The 27,643-nt window shown below is 47.5% G+C and overlaps 1 protein-coding gene across 1 annotated transcript; it reads right to left on the reverse strand.

The window, feature by feature from the left end:
- Positions 1 to 1,162: 1,162 nt before the first annotated feature.
- On the reverse strand, positions 1,163 to 27,282 carry LOC142953084 (arginine-glutamic acid dipeptide repeats protein-like). Its single transcript, XM_076095157.1, has 3 exons — positions 26,749 to 27,282; positions 9,787 to 10,285; positions 1,163 to 1,390 (listed from the first exon to the last, which is right to left on the reverse strand). The coding sequence occupies exons 2-3, from the start codon at positions 10,139 to 10,141 to the stop codon at positions 1,239 to 1,241; spliced, it is 507 nt and encodes a 168-aa protein (XP_075951272.1). The 5' UTR covers positions 10,142 to 10,285; positions 26,749 to 27,282; the 3' UTR covers positions 1,163 to 1,238.
- Between the last annotated feature and the right edge of the window lie 361 nt (positions 27,283 to 27,643).

The raw sequence follows: 27,643 nt of genomic DNA on the forward strand, positions 1-27,643 counted from the left end.
AGCTCACCTTAAAAAAAAAACCTTCTTCACACAACAACTGCCCTTCACGCACAAAAGTATTCACACATGAAACTTAAGTGCCAACACGCACACACGCACACACACACATACATACACACACTAGTCCACCTTCTCCAGAAGTGTTGTGGGTGGCCTCTGAGCTGACCTCACATCATCACCCTAGCTGTTGGCAGCCATTACTTTGGCCCCCTGGGGCCCGGCCGCCCCTCACCGAGCCTTCTGCACTCTGCTCAGACAACCGATCTGTTAAGAGACGGGCGATGCTCGCTCCGACAGGGTCAGGTGCCGCTTCATTTGGCAACACAGACCCATCACTTACATATTCCAGCAGCCTTTGCTACATTAAATGCACATCACTGCAAAGCTGCGGCCAAAACGTGTTCCGCGCTCCATATGCGGCAGATGAAAACCGGACAAAGGACCAATTAAAAACAACCGACTTCAGGCGGTAGGTTCGCATTTGGGGAACTCTGTGACCGGCAAATTTCCCGGAGTCAAAAGAAACACTTGTTTGGTAGCAATGACCTCTAATACAGCACTTCAAGATCATATATTGATTCAAAAACAAGGTAATTGGAATGGCTTGCAGGTAGCTGTAAGCTGTGCAGTGTGTCATTAGAGGACGACGGTGTAGAAAATGATCTAACTGCATTTCTTTCTCCTCAACATGAATAAAGACAGATCCGTCGGGTGAACTCAATATAATCCCCTCCCCCACTTTAGCAGACATAGAGAATGCAGTGTGTGAATATCAATTTGTCTGTGTGTGTGTGTGTGTGAGATACATTTTAGGTGTCCTATTGCGGAGAAAACAAGCGCCACTTCACTAAACTGACTGAGCCTGATGAATCAGCCTCTCAGTGGCAAATTAAAAACTCATTTCTTTCTTTATTCAGCAAAATAGGCAATTTGGCCACATTAGGCTGTAAAAAAAAATCAATTCAAAACTGGTGATGGTCTCCTTCATTAAATCAATTAAGTGCATCGACAAACATCTTTATTTCCATCACAAGCATTAACTGCCAGTGGATCACAAAGGTGGTTAATATTCAAGCCGGATTCTCTTTTCCACATCACACTTTAAAAACAAACTTCCTGAAACAAACTGATTTTATTTTCACTATGATTTGTAGTCCGTCCTCATCCGACTACCACAGTGCACCACAAATGTGCAACCCTCCACCTGTACGCCCTGCCACACGGGGTGGGTGGGCGAATCAGCGGGCGACCCTCAGGCCCTCAGTGTGAGGACAGGAGGGGATCAAACAGCACAGACAGGAAGTGAAAATGTACTCACCAGCTTGAAATCCTGGAATGCTACAAATGAAGTAGGGAGTGTTGGGCCGCCGACTTTCAATGTACACACAATCTGCAAGTGAGAGAAAAGAAACAAAAGAAAAGTGAGCTTGACAGAAGATCTTCCCAAAGCGTTCATGTTCTATGCAGACAGACTCGGTAATATATTATTTTGGGTGCCGTTACCTCTGCTGAAAAGACATTTTTCTCCTCGAGGTCAAATTCAATTGGAATGCGAGTAATAGGATTAAGGACTTTTGGAGCACTACAAGGTTGCCTTTCCAAAGCAAACATTACGCCCAAGGGGAATTATGTTATTGTTCCACTCCATTTATACACCCAGTGAGTAATACTGACTTTAACCTCATTCCACGAGTCAGCACTGTAAATGACAACTTCTGTCACTGCACTGATATATGCCAAGTTAGCTTTGTGTTAGCATAGCGGTGAAATCCCCCCCCCCAAAAAAAAAATTCACCTTCTGTCCTCTCATGTTTTAAAAATGTTGCCAAATGACATAACCCTCGAGTGTTAAACGCAGCCCCCTCACATTGTGTGTGTGTGTGTGTGTGAGGAGGTGGCCCTGGCCCGGCTGTGCTGTTAAATTGAATGCGACTGGTGGTATGGCCGGGTCGCGAACCCTCATCTCCTTAACAAAAACATTCACGCTGCAGAGGACAAAAACACACAGCCACTTCTGTGGGGAAGAAAGGGAGGAGGAGGCGGGGGACACGGCTAATGGTTACGGCTAAGCCTGGCACAGTACTTTCCAGAAAAACAGCCAAGGGTTAGAATTATTAGAGAAAAAAAAAAAAGAGATTTGAATCCACAAAAGGCAAATTAGCATAATAGTCTCCCATTCACCTTGCGCTTTTGCTTTTAGCTGCAACACAAAAAAAAAAAACAGGAGTGTGATCAAACGGAGGAAAAATATATATATTTATTTTGGTTTAAATAACCAGTAAAAGACAGCTCCTGCTTGCTCAACGGGGCAAAGCAATCAAAAGCCACAGACACTTAATTGATTGGAAAAACACACCACACACGTAAAAATTGACCTTCTGTTCAAATGGAAGCAATGCAACAAGCTATGTTGACTGCTCCCGAGGCTGGCTTTGCCTGCCATTTGGTGCAACGGAGCGTAGCGCTCGCGCTCGCACCAACACGCGGGCAATGAAGACAGCCTGTAAGCTCCGAGTCAAAAAAGGTAAGACGTGCACTAACAACGCGCACTGCTGGTGATCATTTCACCAAAAACTAACGCTGAGCAGAAGGACTACGCCACACTTTCCCAAACAAAAGATGAGCGGCTAGCTTTTTTCTCTCCAGTGACTGATGGCACCGTCGTCTGTTATTTATTTGTTTGTGTCAACAGAGTTATCGATCTGGCTGTGGTTTATCTTACCGCTTACAGAGCAAAAGAGGGGTGGCAAAGATATTAAATGGCTCCGACACCCAAGACACCATTTGTAGAGGGGCTGGTGTGTACGAGTGCGACTGTGACATCATGGGCTTTGTTTTTTTAAGAGGCTCTGTGCATGTGTGTGTGTAACCCCAGGGTGGGCTTGTTATCTGCTGTGGGCTGAATGAGCTGTTCTAAGAGAGGGGGGGGTTATCGCCCTCGCTGGCTCTGAGTGACGCATTATATCTCTCACTACTGCCCTCTTCTCTCTTCTCCCCGCTCCCTCCTTTTTCTCCCTCCTCTACACCATCCCTGGAAGTCATTTACAAGATAACATGAATGAAAATATCCATCAGTGCTATTGTGTGATCTGTGAGCAACACAGTGTGTGTGTTGAGAGAGAGACAGAGACGCGGGAGGAGGAGGAGGAGGATGGGAGCGAGAGGGAGGGAGTGGGGGGAGGGAGGGCTGAGAACAAAAGAGACTAATCTGAATGAGATGACATGTTTCGGAGGAGTCAAATCGGGGGAATTAGGGTTTAGTGTCCCTTCACCTCGTCGGCACATTCATTTAGAGGGGGCCAGATCTCCGTGTCTGCACCCCAGAGCACATCAACAGGCGTAAAGAACAGACAGTAGGAGTGAAAAAGATAGGCGGTGGGAGGGAAAAAAAAAAAAGAGAGAGAGAGAGAGACAGGGATCTAGTTTAATCATTCGCAGACAGCGAGCGAGTCTATTCTCCGAACGTCAAAAGCACATTTTGAATTCATCCTGGGTACTAAAAGTTGACTACCTCAAGGGCATTTCTTTGAGAGCGGCTATAATACGATTTCCCAATGAACGCGGGAGTTAAAACCCGGTTAATGCTTCGGACTCTTCCCGCTTGAACCAAAAAGGAGGCAGCGGCGCTCAGGGAGGTTGGGTGGTGGTGGTGGTGGGGGGGGGGGGGGGGGGGGGGGAGGGGGCACGTGGTTCCTCCGGGGTCTGCCGGGCTTGTTAAACATTCCTGCCATTTTGTGCATTTGGAAGTGGGTCTCCTCGCTCAAGTGGGGAAGTGGAAAGGGGAGGGACGAGAGGTTTAGCTGTGGAGGGGTCTGTGTGGGGGGGATGGGCCCTTCTCTTAGGGTTGAAGTGTGTGCTCGTTGGATGGATGTGGCCTTCGCCGTAGGAGGGAGAGCCACAGCAGGGCCTTTGTAGTAGAGCGCTCTCGCTCCCTTTGCAGCTGTTAAGTTTAACTTCTTCTACTCGCCTCCACCCTACAATCCGCCGCGCCACCCACAAAGACAGAGAGCGAGGGAAAGTTCAATGCTTTTGACACACGGGGGACGTCATCGTGAAGATACTGAGCACAGAGCACTGCGCTGAAACCTGATCCTGGCGGTCACCGTTTCTCCAATTACATCGTCACTGCCGAGTTTAAGCGACATAATATTCATTGTTACAACCTCGTGAGACACACACACACGCACATACACACACACACTCACATATATACACACGCACAGCAATTGACTCAGCTGTAGCTCATTGTTCAGCCAGCCATTCTCTAATGGCTTCCAAGCATGTCTAATCTAAAACACACCTAGCCTCAGCAAAAGAGCCGTGTCCTTCCCTCTCTCTCTGTATCAAGCAAATAAGATGCTATTTAATTTGCTGCAGCATTTCAGCAGAGGGGGGGGGGGGGGGGGGGTCCTTAGATAAAAATCAGCTTGGCTTTCTTTTACGAGCCGCCAACAATGGAAAAGTCTTAACACAGTCATATATGCCAATGTTTTGTAAACAGTGATTTGGGGGGGGGGGGGGGGGGGGGGGGGGAGGGGCTGTGGAATGAGATCAGCTAAACACAGTAAGACTATGAGCACATTTTGGGACACAAACAGGCTTATTAAATCAAGAGGAGCATTTGTCTAAGCCGTGCTAGCAGGTGGTAAGTGTTAGCCATGAGGCAGGATGCACCTGCATTGTTAAAAGGGGTGCTCGGCTCAAACAGGGAACGAGCACACATGCGCAAACGTACACACACACACACACACACACACACACACACAGCAGAGTAGTGCACAGCTTTAGCAAAGCTACCCCCCCCCCCCCCCCCCCAGAGTGTACTGATCCTAAAATTAAATAGCACAAGGAATGCAATAATGGAACCACAGGGGTGTGAGGGGACTAGAGGGCCAAGAGAGACGGAGAGCTCGGGAGAAAGAGGGGGAACTGGTGTCATTACTGATCCAGCACAGACCGCTCTCTGCAAGGAGGACCAGCTGATGACCAAGTCAGCCTTGGGCCACTTCCTGCTCAAGGCCTGCAGGCACACAGACACTTTGATTCTTCCCCAACTTCCCTTCCTTCCTCTATCGTCATCCACGAGCCCAATAACGCTCCCTTCCTCTCACTGGAAAGGCAGTGGGCAATACCTGGCAAGCAATACCATCGGCTTTCTACAATAGGGCAGGCCTACAGCTGACTGGGCTCCTAGGGGAGAACAGAGGCTCTTTGACAACACTCCCCCCCCCCCCCTTTCCTCCTCTCCCTCTCGGCTAGCCCACGCTTTCTCATTTAGCAGTAGGCAGGTGGTTGGATTTCACTAAAAAGCCCTTTTCCCAGCGTCTCTAGCGTGGGGAGAGATGGGTGAGCAGAGAGGGCTTTTAAATAGATCTGTTCAGTTAGCGACAGGCTACAGGTTTACACTGCTATGTTTCAATGCGAGACGACTCCAAGGGCTTGTCCCTCATGTTAGCCAAACTGATCTGCAGCTAGTCTTTGTGGAGCAGGGGATGCACGATGCTAATCCAGCTCCAGACCGCGGTGCAGAGTGACCCATCTGACCCATAACTGCACCACATTAGACAGGCTTCTCAAGAGGACCCGTACTGAACAACAGACCTCTGTTGAATGTTGCGTTCCTATGAAGGGCAATTCACTTCGAGTAAAAAAAATGATTGGCAGTTCAAATGTATACCCATGATGGAATTCTGTGGGAGGTACCTTACATTACAAATCACTTTTAAAGACACTGAATGAAGGAAGGTTCGTACAGCCTTTTAAGAGTCAAATCCAAGCACTTTAAAGGTACCGAATCCAAAAACGTCAAGACTCTCGAAGCCTTTATCCTCACATCTAAATTGTAACAAATAATGCAATTGTGAAAAATAAAGTTCCCAGAATTCAATTATACCCACATCAATCAATGAGGATTGACACTTTGTCTATTGTATCAGCTGTTGACATTAACTTTGATGTTTTGATTATGATTATTCAACGCTTGCATATCTCCAGAGTAAAAGGCCTTTACCAACCAGCGCCGCGAGGACAAAAACAATACGTGAAAATGTGAAATGCTCGCCTGCAAATACTTTGCATCAAAACTATTTATACCGGCAGCGATGCAAATCAGCGACAGTTGCAACACTTGTTCAATAAAACTTTATTGCTCGTGGCAACTCGTTCAGTTCTTTTACTTTCTCCTGTCGGGTGAAGGGGGTCCGCTCTGAGTCCAGTGTGTAACAAACAAATATTCATGTCAAATACTAAAATGTTTTTTTGGTTTACATGCGTGGTTGTGTAGATGAAACACCAGATTATGTTGAAAATGAAGCATTTTTGAAGAATTATATTCAAGTTCAAGCGTTAAAAAGCGTTTCAAATTAAACATGTTCCAAACTTTAAAGACTTTGTCTGAAGGGTTGGTGTATTAGAGCAACTGTCAGTTTGTCAGCTCAGCCCATTCACTTGAAATCATATTTTACACTCGTTCAAAATTCACTTTTTATTAAATACAATTATTAAGTTTAAAATGTATAAGAAATTGTGTTGTGTGACTGCCAACAGTTGGTCCAGAGTTTGAAGAGGAGAGGGGGGGGGGGCTGGTTATCCAGCTCTACATGTGTGTGCCAGACACACTCCTGCTGCACAGCTTACTTTGTGTGCACATGACACACACACACACACACACACATACACACACACACACACCCTAGGGTTCTGTTGTGGCTGCAGCAAGAAGCGCCAGCTGTCCATATCAACAACTCCCCCAACACTCATACACACAAGGTGTTTTTGTCAGACTAGCCTGCAATCTCTCTGTGTTATACATATTATACACTGCTCGCCTTCTACGACGACATGATTCAATCTCATCATTATCGTAGGGTTGGCTGTGGCAGCCATGTTGTGTGACATAAACTGCGGTACAAGGGCAGAAGGAGTGGAGTGGAGGGAGGGGGGGGGGGGGCAGGTGGTTTCCATTAGCTCTCTCCATTTCAAACAGACTAACCAGCCAGTCAGTTAGGAAGGAAGGAGACATGCTATGGCAGCCAGCCGCCTGCAGCGCCAAGCAGAGTCCTGCTGCAGTGGAGAGCCGGGATCAGCAATGTGGACAGTATTGTGTCTTTGTGTGTTGCAGGAGTGTGCTTTTTTACAGATAGGAACTGGCTCTATGACTGCTAAAAGCATGCCTTGTATATGTGTTGGTGTGTGCATGTATATAAGTCAAAGTACACTTGTGAGCGTGCAGAAATAGTGGTTATCAGTGACCTGTGCATGCGCGTGTTCTTGCTTCTAGGGTGTCTCCTATTGATCCCTCTATGGCAGTGTGTATAATCTCCAGAGAGAGGATCTATACTCTGGGGCGGGGTGGTGGACGAGTGTGGAGAACAGGCTGTGGAAGGGTTTTTGTCGGGGCCTGGGGAAAAAGGTGAGAGCTCAGCCACAGGACACAGATCGATTTGGCATGTCTGTTTGCACTGTTCACCCCAGCAGCCCACCACACCAGTGGCCTGGGACAAAGTCCCCCGGCCACCGTCGCAGACACACTCCTCCATCCTTTTTTTTTTTTTTTAAGCAGTGGCAGAGCTGCAGTTAGCTGCAGGCCCACCTACTGCACACCCATCCAATCGATGTGCACTAAGCCGCCTGAACCCATCTTCGAGGGATAGAGAGGCTGAGCAGAGAGATTGGGAGGTGGCTGCAGATTGGGAGTGTGCAGACGGCTTCACTACTGGCTTACCTATTATGTCTTATGTGATGACACGGGCCTGTATGTTTTTCTAAAGCTCCCTGTGTCAAAAGCAATCAAAACAGCATTTTTGGTTCACAAATTCTTTCTGATTCTGCCCCTCTTACCGTCACCGAGTTCTTCTCTCTCCCCATGTCTGGGGCGGAGTAAATCCCTCTCCAGGGGTGGTGAGTTTTACATATTGTGTGTCACTAGACGGATATAAAAGGATTTAACATTTAGTAAAGCATAATCCATCGCAGGCTTTGTGCCTGCCTAAGCTGCACGCATCAAATCTGATTGCAAGAAGGCTGCTACCAATGACCAAGCAGGAGGAGGAAAACACACACTACACACACACACACACAGACACACACAGACAGACACACACACACACACACACACACACAGGGCTTATCACTTGAACAATGAGCAGAGGAGACAGCAGGAGGTCAGTTGCTGAGGTGGAGGATCTTCTACATTGACAATAGGAGGTAAATTACAAACTAGTGTACTGGTGCTGGGGCCACCGACTACCCAATCCTGGCTCATCCCTAATCTAAACCAATCTAACAGCAGCAGTCTCTGTGGAGGAGGGCAGGTTGTGACACTCGAGCCGCTCTGTTCTCGACCTGTCAAACTAATTGAGGGAGAAGACAGGAAACATAAATATTCCCCATCAACCAGACACTGGCTGTGCTTGTGCACTCGGATGTGGAAATATAAATATTCGGCAGGGCTAATCCACTGAGACGGTCGACTTTGTTTATGTGCCTTTTGAATGTTTCATTGATGTGACTGACTGCTTCCGTCCCCCTCTCTCTCTCTCTACTCCTCCCCCCCTCCCTCTCCGCATGGTTAAGTATAAGACAAAGCGCTGGTGCTCTCTCTATTAAACATGAAATGCGGCGCAAAAAATGCTTGAATGGAGTCTGTTGCTGAGAGTTAGAGAAACAGAAATAGAGAGTGAGCAACAACGAGACTTGGGTTAATGCTTTCTAGAGGTACTCGTACTGATACCGGTGCAGACAGAGATAATTTGGCCGACAAGATTACGCAGCTAGACGGTAAGTGTAGGGTGGAGAGGTCTGGCTGTTTCACTGCACCTACTTGAAGTTGTCTCTTTGGTATTTGAAAAGGAAAAAAAGGGAGGGAGTGTTTGGGTGGATGTGTTTATGGGCAGGTAGTTGGAGAAGTCAATAATAATGCAATGACAATAACACACTGGTTGTAATTTCCTACACCCCCCCCCCCCCCTCTCACACTACTTGACCTTTTGCTAGCTGCTAGATAAACGAAAAGACACGGGCGGCAATGATTCAGTTTGCAATGCGGATAGCAGCGAGCAGTAGCTGAGAGCACACTACTACTACACACACACACACAACTAGCTGGTCTGGCTTCCTTCCCGACAGTGAGTGTTGACATCCCCCCCCCCCTCTCTAATACAACCAATTTCTAAACAGTAGGTGAAAGAGAGGCCATGTTTACAGCTGCGGAAAAGGTTGGTTCTCCTTTTAGCCTCGTGCATCAGACGGAATAAAAACACGCTGCAGCGTAGCTCAAACATCTCCACAGGAAACCAGAGTACCTTGCGGCCCCGGAGGAGATAGCATACATTCAGGGAGTCAGACGGTGTTGGGATGAAATCATTATCGTGGCTGTCGTCACTATCACATCATCCAGTGAAGCACCACTTTGCTTTATTGACTTAAGCCAAGACAAAGCACAGAGTTGGTCAACTTGGAATTGATTGTATGACGTATTGGCCTCTAGCCTGAGGAAGTACTTCTGCTGTTGGAGAGTTGCTACTCTGCAAACCCTCAGCAGCGTATTGCAACAGAGACGACCGCTTCTTTAAGAACAAAGGAATTCATCTTTGATTCAGTCAAAATGTGTCTCAATTCTTCCCCCAAAACAGCTGATTGACAACAAAGTGGGATATAGTGATTGTGATGTTAAACTGGGAAATTGATTCATGGAGATGGACTAGTGTTCACCGCAGTTGGGGACCGTGCAGATGAGTGCAGCCCACCCGCATACCCACTTAAAGATTAGCCGTGACTAGGACTTACCTCCGGGTCTGTAAACAACATCGTCTTCCGTGATGAAGGACGTGATTTCTCCGTTCTCCGTGCGCTCGTAGCGCGACTTCCTCTTGGGCATCTTCTTCTTGCCCTTCTTGCCGGCCTCCTCCGCCGTGCCGCTTCCTCCGCCCGTGCTGCCGTTGTCGTTGTCCTCGTCCTCGCTGTGGTCGCTCTCGGCATAGTTCTTGGCCCCGCCCTCCAGCGTACAGCTGCGCCGGGGCCTGGAGCTCTCGCTCTCCCCGTCCTGCCGGCGGGACTTACCGGACGACTCTCTCTTGTCCCGGTCCCTGTCTCTGTCCCTGTCCCGCTCTTTCTCCCTCTCCTTCTCTTTGTCGGCCGTCATGATCCGCCACGTGCCTTCCTCAGTCCTCTCACGGCTGGGCCTCCGTGAAAGGTAGACTGTGAGCCTGGGCTTCAGTCTTCTGAATTTACCAGTCAAATCCAGGGAAAATTTGGCCACACCAACAACCCCAGTGTTTCAGAAAAGCTGTGGACAAGAGAAGAGGGACAATTAGCATAACTCATTATCCTTATAGTAAGGAAGCAACATTTTCTAAGTAAAAAGGTTTTTTTTGTGCTGGAGGAGATCTTTTGTGGGGGAGAAAAACAAGATTAGTTCCTGGAGATCAGGCAGCTGTGCTGACTCTTCTCAACATCACAGTAATTGTTGGCACTCCCCTCCACGACCATGTATACTCTGGAGAGCACTGAGTAGCTTTATCAAAGAACAGAACCTCCTAGCTTCCTGCTCAAGCATATTTTCATTCTTTCAGAAAGGCAGTAAAACGGAGTTATTAAAGGGCAAAAGAGTGGAAAGAGAGAGAGAGAATGACAAGTGCTACATGCACAGTATTTGTAACACAATAAGCTTAAGGGGAGTCGTAACTGAATACGCATAGAGAGGTAGTGCTGCATTGAGGATGAGGCTGGCAGCCAATAGAATTCCTCGGAGATAATGTGTCGAGGGGCTTTTCGGCACAAGACGCTGCTTGTCGCCTTCAATGGGAGAGAAGCAGCATAAAACTCAACGACGGCGTTAACTGACTAGCTTTTCTGCAGACCATCTGTGATGACACAAGGCTGAATTTTACTCATCTGTGTGTGGCAGTGTATGTGTGTGTGTGTGTGTGTGTGTGTACTCTGGCTTATTGGACAGCACCCCAACCCTCTACCCCGTCTGCCCGTCACCGCTGTGTTAATGTGAAGTGACAGCTCTGGAGGGAAGAACACAGCAATCCACTGGGTAAGGAGAGGCAGAGGAGAGAGGCTGAGCCAGTCATTTGCCGTGCCGGGTCCACTGCCAGTTTCTACTGTTGTTCACTCAAAAAGGAAACCCAGCTCCCACTTCCTCGTGCCATAATGAAATCCTCCGTAAACAGTGAAGTGGGCAAAAGCTGAAGCAGCACGTCGTCTGCACCACACTGCCACTACACACTGCGCCTACAAAGGAGGCTTCTCATTTACTGCCAGTGTTTACACCCCCCCCACTGCAACAAATTAACTAGAAATAGTTATTACAGCCCCCAGAGGGAGCAGACCAGGAAATCAGCGCCCGCTTTACCATGGTGGTGATAGCAGGGTGGGAGAGGGGGAGTGAAAAATTAGGAAGGGGAAGAGGAGATGGACCCAGGTGAAGCAGACTCCGCTTCGAGTGGAAATTATACAGCGTGTCTGCAAGGGGACGCGCGTTTATTGTAAAGGCTGGAGAAAGAATGGGATGTAAAGAGTAGAAGGAAAGAGGAAGGTGGAGAGGGTTTTAGCACACATACACGCGTGTTTGACAACGGCGCTCCTCAGCAGCGGGTGCTGTCATCTCACGAGCAGACACCAACTGACAGGGCAGCTGCTCTTGTCGTCGGCTTCAACACAAACACCGGGCCTGATTAAACCGCAGCCTCGTCACAGCCCCATTAATCACCTAATGATGAGTTACCACCGCGACCACTGGGCCGCCAGCGCACGCATATGCAGGAAGCACATTAGTGCGCAACACAGAGGACGCAAGGGCTCAGGAAAGGACAGCACACCTCGATGCGGATACACACCTCTGTCGGTGTGTGCCAAAATACATACTGTGCCCCCCCCCCCCCCCTCCCCTCCTGTGTCCATATCCAGCAGCATGACTCGGAGGTGTGAGGAACATGAAAACATTGATGAAGGTACCATTTGATTGCACGGCTCTAAAACCGGGGAGCTGCCACAATCCGTGTGTGAGCTAAGCAGCACTACTCCCCTCTAATCAGTAACATAAGCCTCTTCCAGCGAGAGCAACGAGGACCCTGAACTGTTGCAAATGGAGGGCCGGCCCGTTCTCCTTTGATGTCGTGGGCTGCTGTAAGCCTCTATAAGTATCTTAACAATCTAGGTGCTATTAGCTCACATCTGGATACACTTTACACACAACTGCCTCATTCAAATTTCTGGATCTCCAATTACATAGTTGTATTTATTCATAAAAAACTCCCCGTACGGACATGCGCTTGCTCTTAATTAGTGTTCAAACTTTCACTAGTCACTCGCTTAACAATACGTCTACTGTTCATTTGTTGCACATCAGCAGCTGCAGTGTGATGCAGATACATGAGCAATCTGAAGTCGAACAAATTGAGTGAGTAAAAAAAAAAAGGAGCGATTCAGTGTGAAGTAGCGCCACCGTGGCAATGAAAAGTCATAATGTATTGATGGCTGACAGGGAGGGGGGGGGGGGGGGGAAGAGAGAGAGAGAGAGAGAGAGAGAGAGAGAGAGAGAGAGAGAGAGAGAGAGAGAGAGTGAGAGTGAGGGGGGGGAGGCTCTCCACCCACAGCACGGGAAACAAAGTGCTCAGTAGAAAAGCAGCGCCGGCTGCCTGGCCGATGAATAACACTGTGAGGGGGCAGGTGAGGCTCGGAGCTATTACACATCAATCACTGGGCCGGGACCCTTTGAAAGATACCAGCTGTCTTAATGGAAAAGAGAAGGGGGGGGGGGTGGGGAGCAGTGGCTGGAGAGGTGGTTGAGGGCGTCCAAGCCAACGTCACCTAATCCACCATTTACATTACTGCAATGGAGTCAAGCACTAGCAGCCAGCGGGGCCCTGCTCAAATACATTTCTCTTTTCAGAGGCGGTAGAAATGAGATCTCTGGCCCGAAAAACCACACAGTTTGTGGCTCGATTAACACATCATCCCCCACAATGGCCACACAGCAGGTTTCTGTTACTAAACACAGCTTCTTTTTGGTTGTTTTTCCGCTCCCGAACAGCCTTTAAAAAAAGAAATTCCATGTTTTATTCATTCCAATCACTCTCACATTTACTCAAATCCTCATCTCTGTAGTTTTAAATTAAAACATGTCTGCGGATAAACATCCAAATTAACACGCTTTGCTTGAGTACCTATACAGCTGTAGGGTTTCTTTTTTTTTTTTATCCCGCCAAATTTTTGTAATTGAATATCTTGAATTTAAAATTCGCAAACGCTGGACATTTTATTCAAACAGCATTTTTATTTTAAATAACAGAGAAACTAGAATTTTCTACATTAAATGCAAAATTGAAAATAAAGACAATATAACCAGCACAGTGATCCGCTCAGTTTTGGGAGAGAGAGAGAGACGGAAAAAAAAGTCATTCATGGCATATTCAATTGGAGAATTATGAAGTAGCAAAATGTGATTGGCAAGGATTTAGGGCCGGCTTTGCGGAGGGATTGAACGAAATACTCGCGTGAATACAGATTAGAGGAGAACAACGTTAGCATGAATATACACAGGGTTATTAACAATGAGGGCAACTCAAATTGATCCGAATAAAGCAGCCAGATCCTCGGCAGTGGACGGATCCTAGCTGCGGTGATGCGGAGCTGCAGCGGGTTTTCGTCAGCTCCAATCCATTACTCGGTGCGATCTAATCTAAGCTGCCATCCAAAGGCCCCTAGAAACAACAGCACAATGAAAGGCTCAGCTGGAGGCGAGGGGGAGGCCACTTCATAAGGGATTCTCTGTGGTCTCTGCACGCCGCCTGCTTTGTCTTACCTGGTGCAATCACGGCTCGCTTTATTCTCCGAGGCCCTCTCTGTTTTAGCTCACATCGGCAGGGCAGAGAGACTTGTCTGCTCCACTTGTTTTTCAATTCACTGATGAGTAACCGCATCTTTTTTTTTTTTTTCTGCTAAAGCTGTGCTCACAAAAGGCTCTATTTTTAGTCGGCATCCGGGGTTAGTTTAGTAGGTAAAAGCCGTGCTCGAGAAAAGATAGCTTGGGGCTTTCCAACATTTAAGCCTGCCTCGAGACTCCAACGGTAAAAAGGCTGCTGCACAAGAGCAGATTCTTATGCAAAATGACACCGTGTGCAACATTAAACTATCACTGTCTCAAAACATTAAGAGAATCTACTAAATCTTCCAGCATAGACCACCATCTTTCTGTAACGTAAACCGACATCCACTAAGACAAACATATCCTCTGTCCAACAGTCCACAGGTACTTTCCTCCACAGACATGAGGATCAGACTGTGTGCTCCACGGGGCCTAAGCCTCTACTCCATCTAGTCAAAAAAAAATCCTCCTCTAGTCCCCGAATAGGCCCTGAGGGGGCGGCTCCACAGCCCGAGATGTCCATTATGTACAGGGTCTGTGAGCAGGACTTCATTTCGCAGCCTTAATACCAGTTACTTCCAGACACGGTCTCCCTCTCGGTCGGCCACGTTTTTGTCGGGCTGAAGGCTATTTCGGCAGCTCCGACTGCTTCGCCGGGCGTCGTGTTTAGACACGGCTCCTGAGGGAAATGCCAGGGTTGTCCATTGTCACCCTTTTCCCCCTCTTCCTCTACATGAGGCACTCTTGAGAAATTAATAATTGTGAGCGGGGGCCGGTAATGGGCCTCTCCCAATGTGTCATTGATAAGAGCAGCAGGGGAATGTGAGGTATGTGGCGGCAGGCACAGCGCTATCATGAATGCGTCTCTTGATTGAGTTCCCCTGTAGATTTGTGGGCCGTGTGAATAAAGTGCCTGATTTGAAAGGATTTCTTGTGTCTTTCACCTCTCGAGAGGCACTGACGATTCAATTTTCCCCTGAATTATGCTGTTGTAATGGAAATGTACCCAAAGGTAGAACTGAGGTCAGGAGAGGTATATATTATGCACTGGGGACACATCCAACCCTGACTTGCACTTAAAATTATTGGTGTCATATGTGTGTCTTCAAACATGTATCTCTATAAAAATGGAGCAGAGCTGTAAAGGGGGGGGGGGGGGTTACATGACACTTTCATGTCAGATGTGCATAGAAAAAAAAGATTTTTTTCATCTGTTAGAATAAAAGGACTCTTGAGAATTTTAATATTTGCGCACTCAATCATGCACCACTTGCACCGATATCCTACAATCAACCCCCCCCCCCCCTCTTCCTCCAAGATCAGCTAAACGATTGCATCCATCAGTTCAACTGCAACTGGTCGTCTGAATGAGCGTGGGTGAGGAGGAAATGTATTCATACGGTTGCCCTACATCCTCCAGCTACTCTAATCACCGCGCCACACAGAGTGATGTGCCAACACAGAGGAAGAACTAACATAAATAGATGAGAGCGACAGATAAGACAGCTCTGAGGTTTCACACCGGCAGCGCAGACCGGCGGGGTTACTGAAGGATGTCTGCGAGAACAGCTCTCAAAAAAACAAAGCCATTAGGTCAGTACACAAAACCATTTTTTCCGCCTAAATTATTTAGCTGTGTGTCGGCAAACTCTGCTCCATTCTCGAGCAGATGGTGGGAGGAAGAGGAGGATTTTTTGGGGGGGGGGGGGGGGGGGGCAATCCCTCCATTCAACATCTTATAATGATCCGCGCCAAAAAAAAACCACCTCCACCTCTAGATACCACAGGATGGTATTACCTCTAATTAGGAGGGTGCTATTATTTCACATATAAAAAACGCCTCTCCTCTAACTACCAACTGCCACCCAACCATCACGATTGGCTGTCGTTACGAAATAAATACAACAAAGGATTTTTTACGCACAACATCTCCCTTTTTGTTTGTTACCCTACGTGCTAATTTCAGCATTCTCGCAAACCGCACAGCCATAACTCCAGAGTCAATGTGTAACACTGTAAACAGACGGCCCGAGTGAATGTTCTCCAGTTGGAAATGTGTTTGTTCAAGGAAAAAGGGGGCGGCTTCAGAGAGCAGCCAGTGGGGGGGGGGGGGGGGGAATATATTCAGTGTAGCGTTCAGCCTTGTCATCCACCATCTCAGTGGTGTGGGCCAGTGATCCTAGGCAGAGGGGAAAGCACCCTCTGCAGTGCGCATGGGAGAATAGTATGAATCAGGAGTCTGTAGGGCCTCCTTGCAGCGAGCCACGCTGCAGCCACAGACGGGGCTGTGTTGTAAATATTGCCTTATTCTGGATGCGTTTCCTTCTCCCTCATCAAAAAGAGAGAGAGAGAGAGAGAGAGAGAGAGAGAGAGAGAGAGAGAGAGAGAAAAAACACAGCTTGGGGGAAGTGGCCAGGAGTGATGAAAACACTGCTGGAAACAAGCAGGATCAGAGCTTCCATATCCTCAGAGGACAGCTCATAAAATATGCAGCAGCTGGGACCGGGGCCACTTACAGCAGTGGCATTTAATGCACCCTGCCACAAACACACACGCACACACACACACACACACACACACACACACACACACACACACAGGGGCCACACGCAAACACAGGTTACAAATACACACCGTTAATTTAAAAGAGTCTCAAGGAGTCAGGCTTTACTACCTGGACCACAAGCGAATACTTCGGCCTCTCTAAAAAATACACGCCGGCTACGAAAGGTAACTATTTTCCAAAAGCATTAGCGGGGGGGGGAGAACAATGGCTTTTGGGAAAATATGAGAATAGAAACTGGATATTACGCAGCGTGCTGTAGTGATCCACAGATTAACTCTGCCTGTTCATGTGTGAAATGGAGACTTGTTCCCCGACTGATAGTGTGCTGTGCCTCAAGCAAACACAAGCTGCATATTTTTCATCTTTCCAAACACCTAGCGACTGCAATATATTGGATTACATATTGCATCCTTCACCCTGCAACAACAATGACACATTAGAAATACCGCTCGACACTGGAGTGCCTCGGTAGCCAAGTGGCTACAGCACATTTAACTGCAACGTGCTGGTTTCAATTCTGGCCTCAGGACCTTTGGTGTAGGTCATACACCCCCCCCCCCCCCCCCCTCGCTCTCTCCCCCATTTCTACACTGGCCTCTGTCAAGTAAAGGTGAAAATGCTCCCCATAAAATCTTTTTTTTAAAAATACCAGCCGACACAACATATCTCAAGCAGACTACAGGCCCGTTGACTCTGTTTAAACCGAAGGTGGATGCAGCCGGCTGTGCGGCTGAGTTGGTGTGAATAAGCCTCAGATATTCTTGGAATGTTAATGTTAGGCTTTGACCGTGGCAGCCTCGCCGACTTCTCCTCTCACCGCCGGGCCATTGTGATTAATGACAATGAAAACACAACGTAGGTCTGCCGGTGCCAATAACACTCACAATACAGAGATCATCGCCTGAACGATAGGCTTTCTTTATACAACTAAATAAAAACAGGAGAAGAAATATATATATGTATATATATATATATATATATATATATGTACTGCTGGAATAACTGTTTATACTGCACTCAATTACCACGACACAATTGTTACCTAATCCCATGCTTGCGTTGCGATCTCCTATGCATGAGCACGCCATATGCTGTGCTCATGCATAGGAGATCAGCCTCCAGTAGTCTCTGAATGGAAATCTAGGAGGACACCTTTGAGGAGCTACAGCCTTGTTAAAATAGCATCCCGCCGCATCTGCAAGCTTATAAAAAGCCACTGAGAGCATATTCACTACAGTACAGCATTCATCTAAGTGTACACACACACACACACGTGTCAATCTAAAATGTGTAGGCCATTGACACGCACATTTACAAGCACACACATACAAACAAACAAAAAGCTGCTGCTGCTGCTGAGCAACTGTATTTGCAGTGCAGGTCAGACTATGTGCTCAGCCAATAAATGGCGGGAGTGTAATGTGCCTTGACCTTCTATCTTTCTTTCAGCAGCTCCTTACATATATTGCTGTCTCCCCTCATATATCACCCGGGCAAATGGCGCCCTTCACCCTGCTCCCTCCTGTGCCCCCCCTCCTTCCCCCCCTTAAAAGGCTGAGGGGACATCTTTGCCTGCTGTACTCAACTGACAGCCCTGGCAGCTTCCTCACTAAGCACAAGGGGAGGAGGGGAGGGGGGGGGGGGGGCAAGGCTCGTAGAGGGGGAAATGCTGCAATGAATAATTATGTTTCATAACATGCCCCCCCCCCACCCACCCCCCTCCTTTATTATCATCAAACAATAATTAATGGGGAACAAGGGGCACTGAAGAGTCTGCTTTTCGCTTTCCAGAACAAGAGGGTCAATATGCCCTTCAACCCTTCTCTCTCTGCTCGCCGTCAGAGCGGGAGACACCTCATCCCTCTCAAAAACATGCTCGTAGCTTATTTATGATGCCAGTTGCTCTCTGCTGGAGAAAAAGCAGCGTTCCTGCCACACTCAGCATAAAACTGGCCGGATCACTTTATGCAGCGGTTCACTACTTTCGTCTCCACACCTCTCCTCAACGATTCAATAATGAATATGAAATGCCTCGTAATTGGCGGCTGAAAATACGGGCGCTATTGGACACGTGCTTGACTTGATTAAGTTTTTGTTTCACGTTAAAAAAAAAAAAAAAAAAAAAAAAAGAAATCTCTGATCAGCAGTAGCAAAGCCAGTCCTGATCGAATTAGCTTTGCACTAAGAGCTCCATTGATCTTGGCACTCGTCTGTGCAGATGAGACCCGGAAAGGCATCTGGTAATCCAATAGCAGGGATGGGGAAGTGCTTCAAGGACTCGGCCGTGTTTACCCACCTATTTCCTACACAAAGGGGCAAGGCGTTAGCACGCGCCGCTCACCGGACTGATTGGAAGCCACGGGGCCTTGGGAGCTCCGGCGAAATGAAAAAGAGTCGCAATGTGACCAAAAAGCAAGGTACTTGAAAGCTGAAAGTAATTGCTTTCGCCATAGCTATCGTGTAATGAGTAAACAGGATGAATCATGCGGGAGCCAAGATCAGTTTTTAAATGAGCCGTGCGGTAGCGTTCAAATCCTAATACAGGCTTCACTTCATAATCCCAGCCACAGATCTAACAGCAAGGCTGACAGCATTTGAACAGGTTCTATTCCCTCGACTGTGACAGTGTGTGTTTAGGAGAATAGATGTAGAGGGAACCTTTCTTTACACCGTGATAACTTCATTGCGGCGCAGCATTTGTGCGAGCCTTTCGCAATCAATTTTGCATGACATGAATGACATCAAACAAGAGCCCGGGGGGGGGGGCAGCGAGCACGTGAAACCAAACAGAGCAAAGCTAAGGTAGTAAAGGGCAAAACATACAGCTGTTTTGCTTGTAGAAATAGTTCAAGTGAAGTGCGCCTCGATAGCGTCGCTGTCGTGCATTAGCGCCGTTTGTAACACACACGCGCACTCGTAATCCATCAAGGGTTCACGAGTGAACGCCCGATAACCAACTGAGTGCGTTTCTCTCCTTCATATCGCCGCAGTAAGAGCAGAGTGAGAACTCTTCAGCGACCCACAGACACACCGCAAACACACACTCCTCTCATACCACACTAATAACCTTGGGCTGTCTACCGACCCGGCGACTTCACGGAACAGTACGGGCTCTGAATAGAAGCGCCGTTTCTCACCGGCAGTCAGCAACAGCTCTATTTCAGCCACCCAGTCATTAAATATTTATCTTAGCAGAGTTTGCCGATCACACCAAGGTGATAACCATTAAATAAATCTAAATCTGGGGCTTTCTGTCGGCCCCTCACCCCCACTGCCACAATAAAGACCCCCTTTTCCCCCAAAATGATTATCTACAAGTGTCCCTTTAATCAGCGAGTGGCAGGACTATATCCCTCAACAACAGTCTCAGAGGAATACCTTTCTCTGAAGCCCTATCCGGCCGAGGATCTCCTTCACTGACAGCAGGCTGAGTGAGTGGGAGTGAGTGTGGATGAAAAGATGTGCTGCTAACTCGCTACGGTGTCCTCTCCCAACCACCTCAGAACAAAGGCCTCCATTTTGAAGTGGAGTTACGGTGTCGCGGCGCTCTGTTTGCCGTGTGTCCCATTGCTGTCTGTCCTCTTTGTTAGGCCGGTTTTTTTGTTTGTTATGCTAGCGAGATAAGCCGCTGTTGTGGGTGGCTGGGTGTACTACAGCAACCGGTGTACTGCTTGAGTGCCAAAGCTGACAGTCTGTGGGAGGGATCGTGGGCGTTATAGATCACTTGGAGACAGATGTCCAGTGTTGCCCCAACGCTGACTCAAACACCCCCCCCAAAAAAAAACTGTGTGTTTGCAAACTGCTTCCTGGTTGGTCTTCAGTTGATCTCTATCTGGCCAATAAGAGTCCGCTTTCTTTATCGTAGCAACCTTCCTCTTTTACTGGCTGAGCGGTGTCGCTCTTTATTAAAACACAAGAGGTGGACGTGTACTCTGCCTCCGCCTGATAAATATTACAAGCTGTCTTGTGCAGGCAAACAAGCAACCTGAACTCCACACCAGGCTCAAGCAAACAAAGAAATGCGAGTGTTGAGTGAATGCAAAAAAAAAAAAAAAAAAAAATGAAATGAATATTGCGAATGCCTCTGGAGAACAAATGACTGACAGGGCATTGGCAAGACACGCCATCATTGTCTAGCATTAACGCGGCGAGATTCTCCTCTGCACTACACAAGTGTCACGCTCCAATAAGCAGAATCAAACCCTTTGAGCATCTGTTGTCTTGATCTCTCCCGCTCTTTTGTTTTTATGCTGCGCCGTCACAGTTGATGATTTCCTCAAGATTTCTCACATACGATGATGCATGTTTGAGTTGCAAAGCTGAGCGCACACAGGCCGGTAAAGCAAACCGTTGAATCCAAAAGAGTGTCCGGGCAGAGCTGGGGAATATTAACTCAAGAGCAAGGTCGATGGGACGAGGCATCAGCACGCTGCCTTCCAGTTTCCTCTGGTTTACATATCTAGATTGTGCAGTCATCCCTTTCCAGAAAGAATCACCGCCAGCAAAAACAATTACACCCCCCCACCCCCCCGAGCCTCTCACTGACTGCCTCTGCTCGACTTGACAATCAAGCCCATTAGATCATTCCGTGAATTAAAGCTAGTTAACTAAAAGCACTGACACACATCAAGAACAGTCATTAGCCTGTCTTTTTTAGCATAAAAAAAAACAGGAATGATTTGCCGGTTCGTAGAGATCATCTCCCTACATGCAGCCTGGGGGGGCGGCTCTTACAGTCTACCTCATTATTTTTTGGAGGAACGAGGCCGCTGATGAATCCTGTTGGGTTAAATGTGAGGTGCTCTCTCTGTGACCGGGGCACACGCGCACGCACACGCACACACACACACACACACAAACACACACACACAGCAGCAGCCTGCTTTAAGCTGCTCGTCTTACAGACAAAAGAAAATGGAGTAACTCGCCAATGCTGTAAATACAGATAAATCTCACTCAACTAAGCTGTAAAATCAAAAGTGGAATTGTTGGAGTGCGTCCCTCCCACGCAGCTGCACATTCTGCGGCGAGAAAGCTGTCAAATGTTGGCTTTTTGTGGATACTAGCTGAGCTGACAAGTGCCAATGATACAGCGTGAGTGATAAAGACATTCACTCCTGCTTAGAGAGAGAGAGAGAGAGAGAGAGAGAGAGAGAGAGAGAGAGAGAGAGGTTTTCCAGATGTGATGGTCTGCAATGCTCCAGTGCTTCATTACTGGATCGAGAGAGGCTGTTGCTGTTTTCCCCCCATTTGCGTTGCCAGGGTGACAAATGAAAAGCAGAATCACCCGCACAACTAATCAAATGAGTGAGTGACAACAAGTCAATATTTTCTCATTGTGTGGACAAAGCAATACATCTGCACAATAACGGGGCTGTGCTTCGAGGCGTAGGCAGCACTAGACTCGCAGCATTATGCGGATAATGTGGCAATAATCCGAGTCGGTGCGGCTGTTGAAGCCGGTGCCAATAAAGACGAAGGTATCAAAAGACAAACCTTTACCGAATACGGGCTAAATTACCGAGTCAGCAGACATTGTCTAGACTCCGTACTTCAGATAAACATACTCTGCAGCGTAATGGCCACGAGCCAAACAAAAAAAAAAGAAGACAAAACTGTAATTGGACATTGATCTGTCGAGGTCTGTGGATAAATAACTCATCCTAAGAGCAGCCATGAAGAAAGCGGTGTGTAAACGCACCAACCGTACGGAGATGTTCGAGGAACCGGTGAATCGAGGAGTACAAGGACTCAGTAGTATTCACATTCTATCCATTTTGCTTGAATTCCTTGGGGCTCATTTGTCATTTTAAAAAGACATCTTATTACTAAAAAAAAACTGACAATTAGCTTGCTTTTGATTACATCCTTGAGAAAAGAGAAAAGCCTCCCTAAACACAAAATGGAGCGAACATCATCTCTACAAGCCTGGTTAAACACAAGCAAGATCAATGGGTAAATTTATCAGCAAATATTACCATTCGCTGCCTGGCGAGTAATCATTAAGGAACGGCATCGATGCATTATTCATCGGGCTAATGTATAATTCAGACTTAACAGCAGATTTCTATGCATAAATAAAGCTGTGATACATTCAAACACATTAAATGTTTACTTGCTAAAATAGGATGTGAATGCGCAGTGTGAGCGGCTTCCCTGCTGCCGTCGCTCGACTCTCTGCGACCGTTGCTGAGGATGCAGAGATCCATGGTACTGCAACATAGACTCCGACAGCCCCACTCATCATTACACATAGACTCACTGGACACAGGCTACCCATATCCTTATATGGTGGTGGGGAATAAGCTGTTCCTGGAGAGGTGATTGTTTAAATCGCATGGAGCGTCTGGTTTCTTTGTTGCACTAAGGAAATGAAAATCAGGATTGATCAGTAAAACCACACAATACAGCCTTACAGCATTTCATGGAGACGTGTGTGCGCTGTTGCTCTATCTCCCCCGGACATCGGCGTGTGTGTGTTTAAACATCGCAGTGGGATTGTGAGGGTGTTTCTTGTTGAAGTGCCAGAGACAGTGTCAGAGGGACAGTCAACAGGGAGGACACACAGACTCCATCTGACGGCGTTCGGAGCAGGCGGCACTGCGGGGACCGCCATTCCACTTTACCATGCACTGAATTAACGAGGCCAGATGTCCCCCCCACTTAACATGTGTGAAAGTGCCCTCCGATGGGCTCAGCTGCTTTAAGGATGTACAGAGAGAGCGGGGGGGGGGGGGGGGGGGGGGGGGGGGGGGTAGTTGAGATGGGGCCTATTTTCAATTATCCCAATTTCTCACTCGTCGTTGGTTCCCAAGGTTTATGTTAATTCAAGATATTTGGCCCTTCATACGTGCACACAACAAATTAGATGGAATTTTCCAACAATCAAAGTATCTCTCCAGATCATCACTCCCTATTTCAGTTGTCACCCAGCAGAGGGTACTACCTCCTCAGCACCGCTCCATGTGCACTATGTAAACATGAAACAGTGGCTAACACGTCCTAAACACGTCACTAGTAAACCACTATCTGCAAAGACAACAGGGCAGGAAGTGGCGAGCCGGCTCGTTCCATATACAAATGAGACCCGTCTAAAGAATCACCAAGACACCAAGAGACATATCATTAAAACCACGAGTCTGCTGTGGTGTCGGGGGATGGAAATGATAATAACAATGGCATGGAAGCCATGGCTTCTCGTTGATGTTTTACGGCTGGCTTTATGACCAGGCGGCTCTCGCATTTCTGTGTTTTTGAGGTCAGAAGTGAGAGTGTGAGACGAACATTGTATGTGGCTGAGATGCAGTCGAGCCACATTCACACAACCAAAAAGCCAGAGTTGTAATTTACCTTAATTTATTCAATCAGCATCTTTTCATTTTGGTTTTTAAGGGGTCAAACATCACATCTGTTTTCACTTATGCAGCTTATTATAATAACAATTGGGTCATTCCTTTGTAATTACAATGGATACAGTGGAGTCATTCAGACCATTATCCCAAAGGAAAAGATATCAAGACCCCAGCAGACTCACTCATTAGAAAGACAATTAAGAGGCCCGCCAACACTGCATCAATTACAATTTCTCTGATTCTTTATGCATTACATCATGCCGGTAAAAAAACAACAAACAGACAACCTTTGCAGTGTTTTTCTACCAGCAAAAGCAACTGCCATCATCCTGATACAGGGAGGGGGGGGGGGGGGGCAGAGACGCGGCATGGTGCATTCCCAGTGAGGGCCATCATGCGAGCAGATTAAATAACGTTTTTCCAATGCCCTGTCAAACATTCAGTCGCCTCTGCGCAGCTAGACAGCCGTTACAGCCTCCCTCCATGAAGCATCTCTCTCTCTCTCTGTATGGTCGGAAACAGCCTCTTTGATCCGGATATCGCCCCTCAGATTCCTCAGAGGTGACAGTCGTACACGCGCCCGTATGTGAGCTGAATGTTTACTAGCTCTCTGTACCTTGTCAGCATTGAGACTCGTGTTTATGAGGGGGGGAGACTCACACAACGCTACCACGATTCCCTTGGTTCACATGAATCAACAAACGCAGACTGCGGACTCAGACTCGGATCAAATTGCACATCAGATTTCATTTCCCACAAAAAAAAAGGTGGTATGAAGTACGGCAAATAGAGATGATGTGACATGATACCGACAGCGGTACGGTGGCGCGCATAATTAAGATTAAGACTGCCGTTTTCTCATCCGATAGCAGCCTCGCCGTGAAACCTTCAGTGTTATCTTCCCAAACAATTCCCACACTGCAGAACAACTCGGGCTCTTGTGTACAACTCCATTAAGAGGTCTGACCACTTCCTCTTTCATACTATGAAGTAGTGAAACTAAATGGATATCCTAACCTCTGGGGAAGGGAGGAAGATGCCATTTCTTAATGTGTTCAGAAGGATAAACTATGCAAGTTTCCCCACATGATGGTGCATGTTACCCATACAACCAAAATCACATCATCATCTAGTTACCATTTCAGAGACGGGCCCAGCACTCGATTCAGTGACAACCAAACAACAGGAAAAACATTTATGGTCTAAAAGCGCCACCAGAATCAACCACAGACGGCCTTTCAGCTATATGACTGGAATGATCCAACCCCATCTTTTTTCACGCCGCCATGTTTTAAGCTAATATGTGGCAAGTGACGGCTCCTGAAACCCATCAATAAAAAGGGAAACAAAGCGTGTCGTCTGTAAGATCTTCACACTCTATCCGTCAATGATATCTGAATCAAAGATCACACAAGTGGAGACAGCACCAGCTGAAAGTTCAGCATTGTGAGTTAATAGGAACACTGACAAAACACAACCACTGGTAACTTTTTAACCATTATTGCACCTAAAATATCTCCCATTCAAATGTCCCCTTTGTTCCAACAATCATTCATTATCTGCAGTACTTGTGCCCCACGTCAGCCCACGCAGTGTCGTCCCACTCAAGTGGATTAATCACATCTGAATCATTAAGATAGAGGTCACTTCTCAGCTAGCAGGGGGAGGGGGGGGGGTCAAAACAAATGCCACAGGAAGCTGGGCATGGTGGAGATTAGCTCCTCACAATTAGCAATGCAACATCTGAGTCCATGTAATAGCTCGGTGAAAAATAAATGCAGCAGCGGGGGGGGGGGGGGGGGGGGGGGGGGGGTTTCAGGAAGGGATAGTTTTTATATGGCGGAGATTGAAGGCAATCACTGCTTCCCCCCTTTCCTCAATTTGTATCTTGTTTCAGGGCAGAAGCTTTTCTTTGAGCTTGTGTGGTCACATAAGCAGTGGAGTCAGCTTCTGACTGGAGTCACATGAAGACTTACTATGGCCAATTCTACAGTGATTGAAGTAAACAAGCCCCCCCCCCCCCCCCTACTACAACTAGAAAACATTAGATAAGCTGCCTTTCAGACAAATAACTGTAGTCTGCTTTCAAATCCAAAGCTGCCCCCTCCTAAACACACACACACACACACACACACACCAGCCCCCCTTGCTCTTTTCAACAACAGGCACAGATCTCCCCCTCCCACAGTGAGAGCTGCATGTGCTTGGGCCAGAGTTCATAGCCTCTGGGGTACTCTGAGGGGGGGGGGGGGGGTCAAGTTAATTTGATGGTACTTCAACAGTTTGCTGGTTCAGCCGGTCACCCACTAAACATTTTTTTTCAAAAACACTCCACTCATTTCCATAATTGCAGTCCAATAATCAATTTATTACACGAACAAGGCTGTAAACCCAACAGCCAATACTTAATGTGAAACTTGGGGAAATCCCATTCGTCAAAATGTATGTGCCACTGTCTCATTAAGATCCATAGAAAAAAAATGTGCAACTTTCCTTAACTATTGCTCGAATACACACGCGCACAGCTCGTTTTTTTTGTTCCTTTGATGCCCGTTTCCTGGGCAGCAACGTTTCAGTGTGAGCTCTCAATTTGTTTACTTTATTGTTCTAACTTTCAAACCCACGAGCTGCTGCTACAGGCTGGCCGGGTCGTGGAGGTTGCCATGTCTGCTCCACAGTCCACAGAGAGCCAAGTTTTACAACAATGCAGCCAACTTTCAGCACTCAGAAACATTTGACTCGAGGTCACACGCGCTTCCTACTCCGGGTATAAACACAAGTAGGACACTTTTAGCTCAAAGTGTGAGGGCCACCACGCTTTATTCATCACTCTGTCATAAATCCGTTTCTTTTATCAGCCACACATTGCTCCTCCCCTGCCCCCCCCCCCCCCAAATCCTCCTCCAACCACAACCGTCCTGCAACCTTTTTTTTTTATTGTTAATGTAACTACTCACCCGCCAGTCTGGAGATTCGTGGGAGTCCCAGAGACTGATGCAAAACAAGTTCAAAACGCGATCCGTGCCCAAGTTGACCCACCGAACTTAAGCAAGCTGGGCCAAATCCATGACCCGGGACAAAACGAGACGAACACGGACACTTTTTAAACCCTCGTTTTCTTCTTCTTCTTCTTCTTCTGTTTTAAAAACCCGCACGGAGGGGCTCGGGCGAGCACTTGCTTCAACAAAAGACGGTTTCACTTTACTGGTTTACTGTTCGCGTCCTAAATCCTCGAGCAAAGGCACTGTAACGTTAGCTAGTCCCCCCCCCCCCCCCTCGAAAAAAAAAATCTCTTATTCCCTTTGGCCGTGTTGTTGCTGTCGATGATAGTGTCCACATGAAAAGTAACACAGCGCTGGTAGTTGTTTCGAGGGGTAGGAAACCAGCGAGCTCTCCGTTTACAGGCTCCGCTTCCTTTTTCCACACACACACACACGCGCGCGCTCTCTCTCTCTCTCCCCTCCTCCCTTCTCTCTCTTTCTATGCACACACTCTCCACGCTCTCTCCCGATCGCTCCCTCCGTCTCTGTAACCCCCCCCCCCCCCTCCTCCTTTTCTCCTCCTCCTCCTCCTCTTCAGCTGTTCAACAGACGCATCCACATGGCTGACCTAGTCTTTCTTTATCCAGACACTAGTGAAGGAGAATTACCCCAGCCACACTCAAAAAAAGAGAGAAGAAGAAAAAAAAAATCGGAGCGAAACAAAAACATGGACTGGATTCAAACAATCGTCAGGGGACAAAAGGGTGGTGTGGTTTGGGGGGGGGGGGGGGGGGGCACAATGGGGCTGTTGATTGATGGCAGCCCCGTAGGGAAACCGTGTGTGTGTGCGTGCGTCTGTGTCTGTTTGTGT

The sequence above is a fragment of the Anarhichas minor genome, unplaced genomic scaffold, assembly GCF_050575085.1.
Source record: "Anarhichas minor isolate MPS153535 unplaced genomic scaffold, ASM5057508v1 ptg000003l, whole genome shotgun sequence".
Taxonomy (NCBI): Eukaryota; Metazoa; Chordata; class Actinopteri; order Perciformes; family Anarhichadidae; genus Anarhichas; species Anarhichas minor.

Bases quoted from the DNA above. Each gene is read 5' to 3' on its own strand.
- LOC142953084 (XM_076095157.1), bottom strand. From the start codon at position 10,141: ATGACGGCCGACAAAGAGAAGGAGAGGGAGAAAGAGCGGGACAGGGAC. The intron at 1,391-9,786 runs GTAAGTCCTAGT...TCTCACTTGCAG, and splicing joins TGTTGTTTACAGACCCGGAG to ATTGTGTGTACATTGAAAGT.